Source organism: Nelusetta ayraudi, unplaced genomic scaffold (genome assembly GCF_046127955.1).
Source record: "Nelusetta ayraudi isolate G7.1 ecotype Tasmania unplaced genomic scaffold, CSIRO-AGI_Nayr_v1 ptg000059l, whole genome shotgun sequence".
NCBI classification, from domain to species: Eukaryota; Metazoa; Chordata; class Actinopteri; order Tetraodontiformes; family Monacanthidae; genus Nelusetta; species Nelusetta ayraudi.
Window position 1 is genome coordinate 4,315,001 of NW_027466109.1, and position 17,218 is coordinate 4,332,218.

The 17,218-nt window shown below is 44.2% G+C and overlaps 3 protein-coding genes across 4 annotated transcripts; 1 reads left to right on the forward strand and 2 right to left on the reverse strand.

The window, feature by feature from the left end:
* Positions 1–948: 948 nt before the first annotated feature.
* LOC142897092 (P-selectin-like) lies at positions 949–13,624 on the reverse strand. Its single transcript, XM_076039151.1, has 19 exons — positions 13,500–13,624; positions 13,305–13,377; positions 12,779–13,183; positions 12,484–12,588; positions 12,199–12,390; positions 11,892–12,077; positions 11,608–11,796; positions 10,623–10,802; positions 10,392–10,524; positions 10,216–10,274; positions 4,754–5,140; positions 4,570–4,677; positions 4,051–4,236; positions 3,403–3,594; positions 2,438–2,623; positions 1,798–1,986; positions 1,477–1,665; positions 1,277–1,399; positions 949–1,203 (listed from the first exon to the last, which is right to left on the reverse strand). The coding sequence occupies exons 1-19, from the start codon at positions 13,593–13,595 to the stop codon at positions 1,139–1,141; spliced, it is 3,243 nt and encodes a 1,080-aa protein (XP_075895266.1). The 5' UTR covers positions 13,596–13,624; the 3' UTR covers positions 949–1,138.
* LOC142897112 (L-selectin) lies at positions 5,506–9,057 on the reverse strand. 2 transcript variants are annotated; one of them, XM_076039193.1, is made up of 9 exons: positions 8,784–9,057; positions 8,651–8,692; positions 8,142–8,537; positions 7,960–8,064; positions 7,356–7,454; positions 6,757–6,936; positions 6,147–6,236; positions 6,016–6,037; positions 5,506–5,870 (listed from the first exon to the last, which is right to left on the reverse strand). In XM_076039193.1, the coding sequence occupies exons 2-9, from the start codon at positions 8,676–8,678 to the stop codon at positions 5,831–5,833; spliced, it is 960 nt and encodes a 319-aa protein (XP_075895308.1). In that variant the 5' UTR covers positions 8,679–8,692; positions 8,784–9,057; the 3' UTR covers positions 5,506–5,830. The 2 variants fall into 2 exon arrangements, with proteins under 2 accessions (XP_075895308.1, XP_075895307.1); XM_076039192.1 differs by having other exon boundaries at positions 5,506–6,037.
* Positions 13,625–15,164: 1,540 nt separating the features above from the next.
* Positions 15,165–16,127, forward strand: LOC142897343 (14 kDa phosphohistidine phosphatase). The gene is made up of 3 exons (XM_076039589.1): positions 15,165–15,424; positions 15,812–15,936; positions 16,021–16,127. Exons 1-3 carry the CDS (start codon positions 15,211–15,213, stop codon positions 16,111–16,113), a joined length of 432 nt encoding a protein of 143 aa, XP_075895704.1. The 5' UTR covers positions 15,165–15,210; the 3' UTR covers positions 16,114–16,127.
* Positions 16,128–17,218: the final 1,091 nt, after the last annotated feature.

A 17,218-nucleotide genomic window follows, 5' to 3' on the forward strand; every position in this document is an offset into this window, starting at 1 on the left:
TTGAAGTACAAGTGTGCAGCCGAGTGTGTACCGGGTGTACGTTTCTTTTAAGATCTGTGCCCTTTGTCCACATCTACTGTGTAAGTGTAAGCGTATGTGCAGGCGTGGCCTTGGTTGGAGCCAACGTGTTGTTTTTGTCGCAGGGGATCAAATCATCATCACAATGCACTTCCTTAGTTGCTACTTTGGGATGAAAGTAAAGGGAGAAAGGCCATGCCAAAAAAACAAAACAAACAATAATAAGGGAAGGCGGCCAAGGCGCTCACCTGCGGCCTTTTTCCGCTCACGTGCGCGAGCCTGTGCACAGTTGGCACGGGTACGTGCGACTTCCAGCAGCAGTGGGTGGGATGAGGGAAATAATCAAAACACGATCATACAGCCGCAGCGGGCAGCAATAACCTCATTATTATTCTGACCATGGCCAAACAGTTTCCTGTCAGCGGTTTGGTTATTTATTGCGCCGTCTCATGCCAAACACAAGCCTCAAACCCTCTGTCTCTAAACTGCTGTAATTGGCTTCATGCTGCTGCAGCGCCAGGACAGATGCACAGGCTCCGCTGAAGCACGGGGCCGTTTGGAGGTCTTGGGGTAGAGCTGGCTGCTCAACCACACACATTGGAGTGAGAATTGAAAAAGCCCCAAAAATTCATATTTCATACTCAAGTGAAACTGCAAATGTGCACCTAAGTCTAATCTTGTAGTTTGAGTCACTACAAAACAGTGTTGAAACATTAACTGGGAGTGTTTAAATGCTCCTCAACATGGGCTCAGTGCCCAGTCTAGCACATTTATCTGACTCTAGTAATAGATCACCTCCCTCCATCTGAGAGGCTGGAGATTTGCAGACAACAAATGTGCTAAATTGACACTTCTTACCGCATGCTGGCAATCAAATTTTTTGTTGTTGTTGTGTTGTGTTTTCAGGGGTGACGACAAAACAAAACAGAATTATTTACAATTTGTTTTTATTGTCAGTAATGCATTAGAGACAAAAGCAGCTCCCAAAACAAAAGCAGTTTAAAGACATTTGCATTATTGTGTGAAACAAATTTGGCTAATAGAAGGATTTTTAAAGCAATGACAGCATCACATTGTAGTTTTTGAAGCAATCTGCTCTTTAAGAAAAGAAAAAAAAAAATCAGAACTCAAAGGCTGGATTGTCTCTGTGTCCCCACAGTGATTCCTCAGGTATCATTGTGTCCCCTGCAAAGATCAGAGTTAGGTATCACGGTAGAGCATGCTGGATGGTACTGCACAGCATCCTTACGGGTCTCACCTCTTTTCCTAAACCGTGTCGCAAACAGCAAAGACAGTCCTAACAGGGCGAGCAGCAGGGCAGCAGAGGCCCCGCCCACAAGCGTGTACATGACCATGGCGGTCCCTAGCGGCATGGCATCTTCTGGAACGAGAACTTCAAGTCAACAGAGCACCATGTATTCATTGTTAGCGTCTCATCCCGCGACAAATTAGATGTACCTGTGCAAACAGGCAGGCTGCCGCTCCACGAGCCGGCGGAGGGGCAAAGCAGCAACTTGGAGCCGTTCAGGGAAAAACCCTCCTGGCATGCGAAGCGACACTCGGAGCCAAAGCTGAAGTTCCCCAGAGGATGTGAGCACGTCATGGACAAACGAGAAGACAAGGCCCGGATGGGCTCACATCGTACGGCTGGAACATAGTAGAATTTACGATTAGCTGTCTGAATCAGAACCGGTGAAAGTGAAAGACAAAGGTTGTGGGATTTTTCCTCTCTCTCTCTCTCTCTCTCTCTCTCTCTCTCTCTCTCTCTCTCTCTCTCACGCTGGCAGGTGGGGACATCGTCACTCCAGAGGCCCAAGCTGTTGCACACTGTCGCCTGGGTTCCTCTCAACAAGAAACCCTCGCTGCATTCAAATTCACAGCGGGAGGCGAAGCTGAAGGGCGAGTGCGGGTTGCTGCAGTTCATCCTCCCGTGTTTCGGAGCCTTGGCCAGTAGGGGGCATGGCTGAGCTGCAGACCACACAGAATTAAAAGTGCCTCGTCTGGAGAGGATGAGCGCCACCGGTAGGTAGTTTTTGGTCTGAACAATATGCTCAGGTCTTGTGTTATTCCTCGGGTAAATATACACTTTCACATTAGGTTATTTCGCATTTTACATAGACACATAAAAAAAAAATACAATTACCAGTATAGAATGAGTATGTAAGCCGACGCAATGCATTTAGAAAGGGATTTATTAGCCTGACACTGGGGCATTTCTGTGCCCCACGTGCCCATAGAAGTGCCGTCTGCCTGTCTCTCAGTTGGTAGAAATCTCTTATTAAAGATTTGTACACAAAGAACCACAGATATAGCAACCATTTGGGTCACAAAACCGACAGGATATGAGTTATACCTTTTCGCTAGGGCTGGCTAATTTACGTTTAGCCGTTAGCTGTTCTGCGCCCCCAACAGGACCCACCTGTGCACGTGGGCGGAGGGCTGCTCCACTCTCCAGTGGCCAGGCAGGAGAGGCTGGTCTCCCCCCTCAGGTTGAAGCCCTCCTTGCAGGTGAAGTTACAGCGTGAGCCAAAGGCGAAAGGCTCTATGGCATCCAGGCAGGTCATGTTGCCCGTAACAGGAAACGAAACAGTGGAGCATTTTTTCACTGTAGACATGGGGACAAACCAAACAAGTGTCAAACACATCCACGGCCCACCCAGAGGTGGATGAGTACACAGGGTGACCAAATGTCCTGTTTTTACGCCCTGTCCTGGGCGTCCTGTTTTTTGTTCCCCATAAAATAGTAAGTAGGACGTGTCCTGGTTCTTAGTCATCAAAATATAGAATACCACCATCTACCATATATGGTCTAGACCTGACATGCATTGTGACTTTGCTTACTTACATAAAAGATATCATGAGCATGAGGCGTGGGCATGAATAAGCGTTCTGATATCATTTACGGTCAAAGGAAACCACAATTACAATGCTGTTTTCACAACACTGGCTGCAATGAGTGTGGAATGAACTGTTGACAGTTACAACTCTAATCTCTGGTGTCACTGTCTGCACAGGATATGACTATACTACAAGGGCCAGAGGAACCATGGCCCTTTTTGTATTTTATCACAGGCGGCTGTAGCTCAGTTGGTAGAATGGGTCGTCCATTGATTAAAGGGCTGGTGGTTCAAATCCGGGCTCCAACTGTCCACATGTCAAAGGGTCCTTGGGCAAAACTCTGAACCCTAAATTGCTCCCAATGGGCTGGCAGCGCCTTGCATGGCAGCAGCCACCCATTGTTGTTTGACTGTGTGGGTGAATGAGAGGCCAATGTGAAGCATTTGTGCTACCTTGAAGGTCCTGGAAAGTGCTATATAAGTCCAGAGCATTTTTTTTTTTTTTTGTAAAATTCATACTACGGAAGGTTGCAACAAATAACGTTACCTCTGCACGTCAGGACGCTGGCCGTCCACCGGCCACTGTGGTCACACCGTATCTGCTCCTGTCCGCTTGGCTTGTAGCCGGCGTCGCACCTGGCCTCACAGGTGGAGTTGTAGCTGTGAGGCGCAATCGGGTGGCTGCAGTTCAAACTACCTGCGCTGATGTTTCTCTGGTCCAGAACTGGACACTGCACAGCTGAGACAGAACAAAGAAAATGGGCTCATTCTTTTAGTCTCCATATGTGATCGGTACCCATTGTCTGCTGTAAAAGTCATATAACCAGGTGTTGGAAAACTTTTTTTTACTCCAAAAAACCCAAATACATTTATTTTAATGAACAATTCCATCCATTTCAACCATAATTGTAATGACGATTTCTATGTCTTATATGCTGAATCATATCATTGTGATACCAGCAATCTTCTGTTTTTCTCAGCAACAAGTTAAGGAAGCATGACAAGATGAGATGGCGACCTTAAGTTTCATGGCAAATTTAGAAATTAGCCCTGTTGAACTACAAATCCGGTGAATTGAAGAAAAACCCGAGACACTAATCAAGATTCTTCCTTTAAGGTCATTTTTACCCAGTGGCTTTAGCTTTCATTGGAACCCAAATAACAATTTAGAGGTTTGTGGCCAAGGTTGTCGCACCTTGACACAGAGGAACAGGGCGGTCCCATCGTCCATTGGCTTGGCACAGCAGTGCGGACGCGCCTGCCAACAGAAAGCCGCGCTCACAGTGGAAAAGGCAGGAAGAGTTGAAACGATTTGACCCGTAGGGATGGGAACAGTAGTGAGAACCTCGCTCCACATCCAGCGACTCTTCGCATGCAACGGCTGAGGGGGAAACAGTAACAAATGACAGAAGTCACGGCGGGAGCCAACACAAACAGACAGTGGGACTCTGCTCTGCACGCCGCAGTCACGCTCTTCAATCCTGTGTCTTGAGCGACAAAATGGTGCTGCAGCACATGCTGATGAAAAACTGATGCTATTGAAAAAGAGGAATGTTTCGTTGATCTGATGCTCTGTTCAGTGTCAGTGTTTTTAGTCAAAACATCACTCATCTCCCTCATGTATAATTTTGCAGCTTTTCAGCCTGTTAGCCTGAATTAAGTCAAAAGTCAGAAGTCATCATCAAACCCTCGATGTCCAACGACGGTTGCTGACCTGTTTCGCAGCGAGGCCCCTGGAAACCAGGGTGGCACTGGCAGGAGTGGCCCCCCACAGTCTCCACACAGTTGGCATGTTCACTGCAGGAATCTGGCCTGCAAGAGACTGCGTACACATACGGAGAAAAAGTCAACATGAGCTTTGGAAGAAGAGGGGAATGAGTGCAGAAGAAGAGCTTTACTCGAGTAGCAGACAGTTCCCTTCTTCTTGCGGCAATTCTCGTTGTTCCACTTGGCCGTGTCGTTATCCCTTTTGATGTAAGCCTCCACGCAGTCCTGACCCTCGATGCTGTCGGGCTCCTCCGGCGCCCAGTCCTGAGCGTCCTCGGGCACCTTCTGGTCAGTCTCGTCCCTGAGCCACGCTTCACCTTCTTTCCGAACACCTATCCAGTAGTACTTGGAGGTGAAGGGCAGCAGGTCGTTGAGAAAGTTGCTTTCCTCCTGGTTCTGCATGCTGGCCATGGCGGTGAAGTGCTGACGACACCACTGGCTAGCCTCAGGCCACCTTCGACTTGGGCTGGTGCTGTAGTTGTAGGTCCATGCCTGTGCTCCTCCTCGGCTGCTCAGGTCTGAGTTTAGGAACAGTGAGACGACGGCCAACAGGTGAAGCACGGACGCTAACTTGCAAGGCCGTACTCATAGGAGTGTGCAATCCTACCTTGGACGATGAAAATGAGCGTGGCAATTAGCATCCCGTGACCAACAGAGTCTGGAAACATCTCTAATTGGCTCCCTCCAGTCACTCACTTGTTTGTTCTCATCGTTGCACTGACTCGGGTTTGATCAATGGCAAGAAACAATTTGCCCCTCCAGGGAATGAGGCAATGAGCCTTTTCGTAATATCTCTGTTGCCACAGTTTCCTCTCAGGAAGTGCTCGGCACCGACACCCATGATTATATTGCACACATTCACACACGCTTCACACACCTCTCCTGAGTTTAGCTCCAAAAGCATTTATTCGTTTATTCAGAGTTCTAAAAAATACACAACTTTACAATAGGTCCCATACATTGAAATATACACTGGGCAACTTAATATGAACGCAGTTTACACTATGCGTACATCCCACAGTAAGCTTTAATATGTAAAAATAAAAAAAAAAGAAAAGAAATAAAGACAATCTTTGCTTGCACTTGTTCTTTTGCTTTATCAAGATTTTTCTTGGTTGCTGATAATGTAAATTGTAAATTTTCATAAAACTAAGAGGGAGGGCAGGATTTGATTGAGGATGGATCTGTTCTCGGTCCCGGTCATCTGGTCATCCCTGTGCCTCGCTGGATGGGCCGTCCTCAAGATGCCTGGACAAGCAGAATGATGAAACAGTGAAACACCGACTACACTGGCCAAAGAAGGAACTGCTGTGTGTCTTGTTTTCTAAATTAACGTTGGATATCAGATTGTCATGGGTGGAGCCGATCGGCACAGGCACATTTCAACACTGACCGCACTTGAGCAAGTTTCTTTCCTGTAAGAAAAGAAAGAAAAGAAAAGGGAGAAAACACTGCTGAGGCTTGTTGCAACAGTGCAGCGTGACCAGCAGGTTGTATGGTACTGGTGAACTGAGGTGCACCTACTCTTCCTGCGTTTCATCCAGCAGAGGCAGATGCAGCAGACGGTCGAGACGATGCTGCACACGCCTATGGCCATCAGAGCCTGCTTGTAATCTAAGGAAAAATAAAATAATTATGTCACATAAAATAAAATCTATACACGATGTGCAGAGTTTCACACTGTCCCTTTACACAATCTTAGGTCTGGTGCCTTTCTCTGTGGAGTTTGCATGTTGGGTTTTCTGGGTACTCCGGGTTTGTCCCACCATCCAAAAACATGCATTTGGGGAAAATTGGGAAACTCTAAATTGTTTGTGGGTGTATTTGTGCGTGAATGGTTGTTTGTCTTGCGATAAGCTGGTGACTTGTCCAGGGTGTAACCCTGCCTTTGCCAAATGACAGTGGGTACAGGCTCCAACAGACCCCTGCACTTAGCCTTAGAGTGCAGGAGAAAATGGTAGAAGATACATGAATGATAGTCCTCTGTGTTTCTTTTTCTAAGTGCATCTATCAGCAAAAACGATACGATGACTGAACAACTAGACAGACTAGTGTGATAACATGGAATAGCCTTTATTTGCAGTTAATCATTTTCGCTTTTTTGGTCAAATATAATGAAAAAGAGACTAATTACTTGCACAGACAGGCCGCGGGCCAATCCAGACCCCAGTGACTCCGCAGCTGACAGTGGCAGAGCCAATCATCAGGAAGCCCGGGTGGCAGTGAAATCGGCAAGTCGAGTTCAGTGTGTTGTTTCCTCCGTAGCAGAGGAGGTGTACGTTATCAGGCACGGACAAAGGAGGGCATTCCAGCTCTGGGGCGCACAAACATCCTCAGTTTTAGCCGACACACACTTACATAAGCAGTGACCCATTGTGAAAGCAAGACACCTTTCTTAAAAGCATGCTGATGCGAAGATTTGGGATCACGGTGCGATTGTCTGCTTGGCTTTGGGAAATCCTGAGTATGGAGTATTAGTATTGAGGGCTTGAGTGTGGGAGTGCATGAGCGAGTGGGTTTGCCATGGGATATTAATACACACTAAAGTCTAGCAAAAGTCGCATCTGACCCTGCTGACTCTGGGGCCTCTCACAAAAACACTGACAAGAGTCTGAAGAGAGGTGTTCTTTTGCCGAAATCAGCGCCAGGCCAAGTGTCTTGACCTCTGGAAGTGAGTTGAGTGCATGCATTCACTTCCTGTTGTGGCAGCGTTAGACTCCAGCGTTCACGCACCCTTTGCCTCTGAACTTGACCACAGCGAACTGGTGTTCTGGCTGTTTGTTGTGTTTTCATCCTTGATCTCCGGTTCCTCTGTCTGCTCGCCGTTTACAGCTGTCGGTGCAAAACAGCATAAGAATGAGCCGTAGCCGTTTGCTGTCAATACATGCATATGAACAGCGCGGAGAGGGGAAATTCTGAGAGCAATTCTTTTTTTATATTAAGAAAATTATTTGAGAAGCTTTGGAGTTAAATATTTAGATTTTCTCTAGATACCTAGATAAAAAAAGTAATTTTAGTTAGTTAGTTAGTAATTCCAGATTATGATACTTTTAAAATTAGGTTTATCTGCAGTCTGCTTCCCTGACAAAACTGTTCTTCATGATGAATACACATACAAATGTGCAACGGATACTGATATCAGCTAAGTAAACCAAAACAAAGAAACCGCAAATGTGAAAAACAGAAAAATTAGTTTTGATATGCTGGGTTACAAGAAGTTTCTACACATGTAAAAGACATCTCTAACGTGAGACAACTGTAACCTGTGTAATCGTGGCAAAATCTCCCGGCTTAATGATCATTGTGCTAACCAGGGCCCAGTGAACTCCCCTCTCACCTATATGGCATCTGTCTCCAACAAAACCAGGGTCACAGAGACAGGTTGTGTTGTTTATGGTCTCCCAGCAGCGGCCTCTCTCGCACGAAGTTGCGTTACACTGGGCTGTCAGGGCAAATGAAAATCTAAGAGAATCCGTCTCAAACCTCGTCTGTGCCAGGAAAGCAACCAGGTGGACTTACCTTTGTAGCAAACGGCGTATTTCCCTTGGCTACATTTTTCGTCATTCCACTTGCCTCGGTTATTTCCTCCATTCACATAGATTTCCACACAAAACTCTGTGTTTTCGTTGTTGTTGGGCTCATTTTTCGCCCACGAGTGGTTGCCAACCCACGTGCTGTTATTCCCAATCCAGGTCCAGGGATCTTGTTTGTGTTTTTTCGTGATTCCAATCCAGTAATACGGACTGTTTGTCCTGTTTGGCAGGATGGACACCATGTAGTCATTCTCGTCCTGGTTTTGGATGACCACCATGTCTGTGTAATAGCTCCGGCACCACTGCCTTGCCGCCTTCCAAATCATGGTGCTGTTGGAGTAGTGGTACGTCCAGCCCAAAGCAGTCCCAACCAAAAAGCTTCCTAAGAAATCAACAGAAACAAGGAGCATAGTGTTAATAATATCCTGCACAGGTGATATACAGACTATAGACATTAGTTAACAAAAAAAAAAAAATCACTAAACACAGTCTCACCCAGAGTGAAGAACAGTGACTGCCTCATATCTCATGTAAAGCCTGAAAACAGCCAACAGCCACAAATACACAGTTTAAATTTAATTTAATTGTATTAACACATTGAAATACTGCTGAATAATAATTTCCTTACCTGGATCTTCCTACCAGCTTATCTTCTGTCCAAATATATCAGCAGATGATAAAATAAACGAAACATAAAGGTGCGGCTGTGCAGCGTTTAAATGGCAAATCGTTCTCAGTCAGGCTTTTATGCTTCTCTTCAGCTATTCAGGAGGCATCATTAAATAATACCTGGATGTTTACTGTGCAGAATGAATGGCGGTGATGACGGACTTAATGATTTAAATCATTTCTTTTGGGAAATGCCACTGAGTTCTGGTAAAGGTGATTTCAGGGACACATCCAAATATAGAGGAACTGGAATGAAAGCTTTTATCTCAATAAAGACATTTCAGCATTCCAGTTTTCCTTCTAAACATATGCTTCCTGCTGACTCAAATCTTTTAGAACAGCATATTATTGATTAATAGTCCACACTGTCAACTCGCCGCTTATGCAACAAGTGCAACATTTTTCTGATTCAGGCCAAATGCTGACGTGTGTCTCTGGCGAAAGACACAAAGACAATGAGTTGTAAAACTGATGAGCTAGCTGCGTTATGTTACCCTCTCTTGTCTTGTATCCGCTTTTCAAACATTTTTCTTTGGTCCGGCTATTGTATTGGAGGTCAGAGATGGCAATGAGGGCTCTGCTCCGCATTTATACATAATTTTTCTTGGATGTCTAAAGACCAGAAAAAGTGTGGGAACCTGATGCATAAACTTGAGTGGACGCTGCATATGTGTATACATTTATTTTTCTAATGCACATTTATTTATTTAATTTTTTTAACTGGTCACTTACACTGCGTCACTCTGCACTTTGTATTTATTATTGTATTTATCTTATTATTATGTTTTTATATTTTTTCATCTTGCTATGTTGTCAAATGTATGCATGAGTATGTGGAGCACAGTGCTTGAATTTCCTTTGGGATTAATAAAGTATTAATCAATCAATCAATCAATCAATCAAGTAGCCATTGGTCGTGATGGTTGGTTAAAAAAAATGAACATGAGGACATTTTACTTGTTTTTTTTTGGGTTTATTTAGAAAATGTGTCAAATAAATAGCACATAAATACAGATATCAGCACACTACCACAATTCACAGTTCTTTAGTGACAATGAAATGAGACACGAAGCTATATTTACATACGCTGCAGATTGGAACAATGTGCTCAAGCTTATGCTCCCCTAGGGAGGAATGCAACACTTCAGCATTTCAGAAAATACACTGTGAAGTTAAAAAAAACACTATTTTACAAGTGTGCTACTGATAGTCTGTCAGTCTAAAACTGAGGTTTTATACTAATGCTCTTCATCCATGTTGTAATCTTGAAATGTAACTGAGTATATATTGAATGTAGAAGTTAATGGGTAAAAAAAAAGAAGAAGCATGCAATACAAAATATACAGAGGTATTTCTAGATACAGTTGTCCATTGTTTTCTCTTTGTCCTTCAAATGAGGCTGTCAATGCTGTTTTTGTAGACCTGTGGAGGGGCGTCGATATCCGAGTTGCTGCAAGAAAAGACAGAAAAAGACGATGAAGACGATGAAGAAGAAGATCTTTGCAACAACAGGGGAAAAAAAGAAAGGAAAATTGCATAGATTGAAAGACGTGGATGCTTGTCTTACCTGTTCAGCTCAAACTTGGTGGCTCTCTGCCTCAGTCGTTTAAGAATCCAAATCAGCAGAGACACGCCTGACAATGACACAGCGCCCCCTGCTGCCAAGCCTGAGGCAACAGCAGCAACTGGAGGTGGAGAAGCTGGTGAAAAAACAAAAGAGATTGTTAGTTTTGCACTTTTACGTACACAAATCTTCTTCAGTGTCCTTCAGCCTTGTGCTTCGCAGTGCTTGTTTTACCTTGGCAGATGGGTTTCTCTGCAGTCCAGTTGCCGTGGACGTCGCAGGTCACCAGCTCGTGCCCGTCTAAGGTGAAATCTTGGTTACATGTGAAGGAGCACTGGGAGTTGAATGTTGGCTCGTGGTTCAAGCAGCTGATGTGGCCGTTTTTGGGAGCTTCAAGCAATGGGCACGTCACAGCTGTGGGGGAGAGACAGTGAGAGTGTGAATTAGATTAGATATTAAAGGAGCAGAGAACAAACCCGGCAGAAAAAGCGAGGACGTTTTTGTTTGATAGATTGTTTCTTTGTTGTAAAACTGCTTCTCTTGTGAACGATCTGAGGAACATGCATGTGTGTGACGAGCGGCACAGCGAGAAATGTTCCATATCTTTATCTATGTCTTTAGTTTGGTGGTTGGGATGGTAAACCTCTGAAAACACACATATTTCGTATTTAACAATTTATTCTTTGTATACACGAGAGCCTCTGCAGCAGGTGGGAGAACCATACACAGCCACAACAGAGAGGCACCACCCGCTCATGCAATATAGTGTAGTGGAAAAGCATATCACATACATGGGATACACTTTCCAGCGGTGTAAATTTTACTGCAAAGAAGCATTATTGTCAGAAAGAATCGTCCATATTATGTTGTACGTGGTTTAGTTGTGCAGCATTAAAAACTTTAAGGATTGAGTAGATCTTGTTTACCGGTGCAGGTTGGTGGTGCGGCTGACCACTGGCCCTGATTTTGGCACTTCATGCTACTGGCGCCCTGGAGCTCGTAGCCCTCGTCACAGCCAAAAGTGCAGTTGATACCCAGTGGATAGCGTGTCAGGGTGGAGGGTGAGCAGCTGATCTGCACGCTTGACGGGATCTCAGGTTCAGGACATTGGATTGCTAAAGAAGAGGGAGGACAAAATGTGACTCATTTAGCACAGATTCCAAAAAATAAAAAACATCAACAATAAAAGCAACACAAAAGGCAGTTGGAAGGAACTTACCTTCGCAGCGAGGCATCGGCTCGTTCCACTCTGCCGCTGACGTGCACGTCACCGCGCTCGGCCCTGCCAAAATGTAGCCGGGGCCGCAGGTGAAGCTGCAGGTGCTTCCGTAGCTGAACCTCATGTCTGCGTCCTCTCCGCAGCTAACGGTGCCGTTCTCCAGCCGGTGAAGGACGGGACACTGGACGGCTGTAAAGGGGAGAAACGGAAGAGGTCAGCGTGAGAAACATTCCACTCCTCTCCAGAGTCCCTTTGGGTTTTAACATCAGTTGACACTGACATACCAACACATAATGGTTGTGAGGAACTCCACAGTCCCGATGCTTCACACTGCAGAGTGCTGGAACCGACGAGAGCGTAGCCTTCATCGCAGGCGAACTCACAGGTGGACGCGTAGCTGGAAGGTCCCTGGGGGTTGGAACACTTGATGGACCCTCTCGTTGGTTGCTGCAGCTCCAGGCATTTAATCACTGAGGGCAAAAGGAAGAACGAAAACACAAGTTGGTTTCACCTTCTTTTTGTGATTGTATTGCATTGACAAATGACTTTAACTTTTAACTTCAGCAGGGTGAAAATGTAGCTTGGACTCACAGTCGCATGTAGGAGGCTGCTGGGACCACTGTCTGGAGGCAGTGCACGTCAGGGGTTGCGACATACTCAGCTTGTATCCCTCCTCACAGGAATAGTGGCACGTGGAGCCGTAGGAGAACTCTCCGTAACTATGAGTGCAACGGACACTTCCGTTGCTGGGCTCGGTCACCTCGTCTTTGTTGCAGTGAAGAACTGCCAGGAGGGAAAACAGGTTATGTCAGTCGTTACATTCGGCGTTCAAGAGGCTCTGAGGATCCTGAAAAAAAAAGGAAAAAGTTTCCTCACCGTGCTCACACTTTTCTCCGTAGAAGCCTTCGAAGCAGTCACACTTTTGGCTGTTGATGGTCTCCACACACTCTCCATGGACGCAAGAGTTTTCTTTACAAGCAGCTGTGGAGAAAGTTAACGCTTAGATTTATCTTGCTGCTATAAAATGTTAACATTTCCATCCGTCCATCTCCTATACCTTCTCACTACTGTGCTCGGGGTTGCGGGGATGTTCAGATTTCAACCATTTAAATTTAAGAAGGCATCTTGAAATGTATGTTCTATTTTCAGACCAAAAAACTTGTTAGCTCACCTGTGTAACACAGAGCCGTCTTCTGCTTATTGCACTTCTCGTCGTTCCACTTGCCGGGCTCCGCTTTCCTCTTGATGTACATCTCCACGCAGTCCTCCTTGGAGCCCGTGCCGCGGCCCCTCCTGCCGTTGTTTGGCTCGCCTCTCGCCCAGTTGGCCGCCTTTGCCGTCAGGCTCTTGTTGGTGCCCACCCAGGTCCAGACGTTCTCGATCTTGCGGATGCCGATCCAATAGTGGCCGGCCTTTTCGGGCAGCCAGCTTTTGAGGTGGTCAATCTCCATCTTGTTCTGGATGGCAACCATGTCTGTGTAGTTCTCTCTGCACCAGGCACGGGCATCCGTCCAGTTCATAGTGGTGTTGGAGTAGTAGTAAGACCAGCATTCCACACTGCTCCACATGCACATCACTAGGAATGGGAAGCAGAGACATGTTAAATTTTTTTTCAGATTTTAAGACAATACAGAGTTTGTTTTTTTGTTTGTTTTTTTTGCATTTTACGTTTGTTTTTCCACAAAGGGTTGACTTACGTGAGAAAAAGGTCAAATGGATCCCGGCTGATTTCTTTGAGCCACAAGTCTGAAGTAATCCAAAACTGAACTCCTGTGCACAATTAAAACAAACATCTTTTTTTTTAAAACATTTTTTCAAACAAATTATGAATGCATCTCTGACCACAAGAAAGCATAAGCAGATATGCGTTTCAGTGAATACCCCAGACTCACCATTGTTGATGCGATGTGGTATAATCTCCAGATGATTATTATTAAGGATCTCTTTTGTCTCCGCGTGTATGAATGTGAGATGATTCTGAGCTTCATGCGCTGCTGCACCAGCTTTTATACACTCCTCTGACCCGGTCCACTTTTCCTGGAAGCTCTCAGACAGTTTGGAAATTCCTGCCCACTCCCACCCCAGACTCCATCCCACCGCCGTCCTTGGAAACTTTCCCTTTGAAGGCAAGAAACCCCCCGTCAGTGTTTGAGGTGGACCCGGGGATTGTTGTCAATCGGAAATTGGTGTTTCTGGGGAAGTTGCTCGTTATTTGATATCGGTATTTTATACTGCCAGACTTCAATGTGGTTATTTTCATTCAAACTTGCACTTTTTAAAACAGCTTTCAATACCGGACGTTGAATCGGCCTGTTTGTCCATTTGTAAAAATGAAATCAAACATGCCTACACATGAAAAAGAAAAAAAGAAAAAAAAAAAGCAAGTGTAGGGAAGTGTTAAATTTTCCAGTTGATCCATGTGATTCTTTCTCTTTCACTGCACTTCCGTACAAACAGCCCTGATTAAAAAAATGAAAGCTATCAGATGGAAAGTCAAATCGCAAATCCTGTGAAATCCTGTTTTTGCTGAGTTGTAGATAAGATTGTCTCAGAGGGTCTGAATGCCAAAAAGACGCTGAATTGTATCCCCTGTTTTATTCCATGTAACAGCAAACATCTTCAAAAAGCAGTAATGAGGTCGTTGGATGACTGTAAATGATACAGGATGACTCAATATCTATTTAATGAGTTTAACAACAGTACACAATGTGCCAAGCAACATTTTTTTTTTTAAAATCGTAACTGAAAGATTTAAATAACTTGACGAGTATACTCATCAACCTATGAAAGGACATGGAGCCCTCTAATGAGTCTGCGGGGAATTGTGTGGCGCAGAAGTGCAGGCGCCTGCTGGCTGCTGTTCTTACTGGAAGTGACCGTCCACATCCTTCCTCTCCAACCAGAGGTGTAGCAGACACGGTTTCTTGACAACTCTGAACCCCCACCATTTCCGCTCATAGAGCAATATAAACTATAAAAAAAAATCTGACAGGTCTCTGGGGAGAGGCTGTATCTTTAGGTTTCACAATGGCTGTGTGCACATTTTAGGGAAAGAGAATACAAAAGTCTTAGATCACTCTGTCTAAAAAATAAATAAATGAACAAAATAAAAACATGTTTACTAAATCACATCTGTGTCAAAAAATATTCCTGAAAGTCAATGAAATAATGGAAAAGTAATCAGAGAAAATTCAAAATGTATATGTAAATTTTACAACAATTTTGTGTTTTGTTGGCAAAACAAATTACATTTACTGAAACTTTTATTTACAGTGAAGACATTAATTTATGTGGCCTTGAACCACAACTATCTGAAAAAAACGGTGCCATGAGGAGGGGAAAAAAAAAGAAGTTTAATATTTTTGTTTTAATAAAAACGTAGGAAACGGGAAATAAAGTGCACTGCTATTAAGCCACAAAATTCCACGTCCCAAATAAACTAAATAAAAAATAGAACTTTAATTTATCCTCCTGCCGCTTGGGGTCGCCCGTATTGCCAAGGCCAGATTTAACAAGAAGTTGCAGTTGAAGGATCGTATGTCTTTAAGAGCGGAAGTCGATGTCCCAATCCAAGTAAAGGCATAATATGAAAGTGGACCATCCATGTTTGTAGCCGTCAGTAGACCCCTGACAGCACTGAGGGTCTCCGGTGTTGTCAGTCAAGCTGCGTTCACCATGGCAGACGCTCTGGCCAAAATACCCGACGTCGAGATCGATCCAGAGGGAACCTTTAAGTACATACTGCTCAGAGTAAATGTGAAAGATGGCGATGCCAATAAAGACATCGTCCGAGGCACCAAAAGTGCAGAGTATCACAGTAAGTGGATTGGCACGGAAGACGCGCAAAGTCCGTGACTTCTGCTCGAGAGAGAGAGAGAGAGAGAGAGAGAGAGAGAGAGAGAGAGAGAGAGAGAGAGAGAGAGAGAGAAAAAAAAACGTTGCAAACCAAGAAGCGGCTACTAAGTAGCGGAACCAGTCGGTCGGCTACTGTCAGTCGGACCCACTTTACTGAACAGCTACTTTTGGGCAAATTGTCTCAACATGCCACGAACGCAATTTGTCCACTTTGATTCTCTTGGTTGCTCATGCTTTGATGGCAGATGGCAAGAATAATTGCTTCAGATGTTGCTGTTTTATATTATCCTGCCTCTGTGTGATTTCCTCTTTTCTTTTTCGTGTGTCGTTGAATTAATGTTAATTACAGATCACATATTTGAGAAGGTCAGCCCAGCCATAGCGGCCCTGGGGATGGAGTGTAAATGTCTCGGTGGTGGAAAGATAGAGCACAACAGTAAAGAGAAAAAAATCAGGGTCTTCGGAGAATCGACAGTAAGTTTGCCTGCTTTGGAAAAAATAAAATAATATTAAACGACAATCCTAAACGTACACTAAATGCATTCCTGTCACTTCCAGGCATTTGGTAAGGCTGATCATGCGGTTTCTTCAGAGAAGTTGAAGACTGCCTTCAGCGACTATGAGATCACCTGGTCTGATGACAAGAAATAAACAGAAAATCATCTGGTCTCAAATGTATTTTTGAGTTTAAGGAAAACATTCAGTAATGCCCTCACCAACTTTTCTGAAAAAAGGACAAAACTCTGCTTTCATAATTTTGTATTTGTGTGTCTGAGTATATTCGAGCAGAAAAAACTCTTTATAAAAAAAAAAGTTAAAAATAACTGAATTCCTACCGGAAGCAAAGAAAACCTGATAAAGTTGATTTCCTCGGTAGCGTGAGCGACTTTAACAGAATTAAGGGCCAGGTGCCAAGGGGTAAGTCCATACAGGAAAAGGAGAGGCAGCTGGACATATCCTGGTCGTGTCGGGGAAATTTTCTCGTCTAAAAAAAGTCAGAAAGATAAGAGCGATTTCATGTGTTGCCAGACACTTTCACTGGTAGTGTACTGTTAAGAAAAAATGCAACACTCAATCAAAGTCATTCTTTGTGTGTGTGTGTGTGTGTGTGTGTGTGTGTGTGTGTGTGTGTGTGTGTGTGTGTGTGTGTGTGTGTGTGTGTGTGTCTTAGAGCTGGTGTAACTTGGAAAATGACTAACAAGTGAAACTAAGAAAAGTGGTATGGAGCTAGAATAGTTGGCACATAGAACCACATAAAGCATTACAAATCTATTTATGCTTACATTTTCTGACATTGCCTTAAACTATAAGAAACATAATGGGCAACCTAATGATGCTCTCTGCTGTCATTAACATTTTACTAATCCATGTTGTGTTTATTTTATTATTTTTGTACAATACATATTAAAAGCCAATGTTCTACTTTGTCATGTCAGCAATTAAGCAAGTGTTCTAATTTGCTGTCTTAAGAAATGAACTTTTATTAGGGAAATCTTTATTCAGAACATGACAGTCATGCAATTAGTCATAGTTCAGACTTTCCCCTTTTTGACCTATCAAAGTTGTAAAATGGTTCACTAAGGGCAAGCTTCTTGTACTATTTTTTATTTTGCTTGTGGCTCACAATGCCTAATGAGTAATGGTGGGAGGAAACATGGTGTGTAACTCTGCAGCCTTTGTGATCTAAATTAGCTGTTAACACTAAAGAAAGCATTAATCCTGACCTGCTTACACACACGTGTCTTGCTGAGGCTGT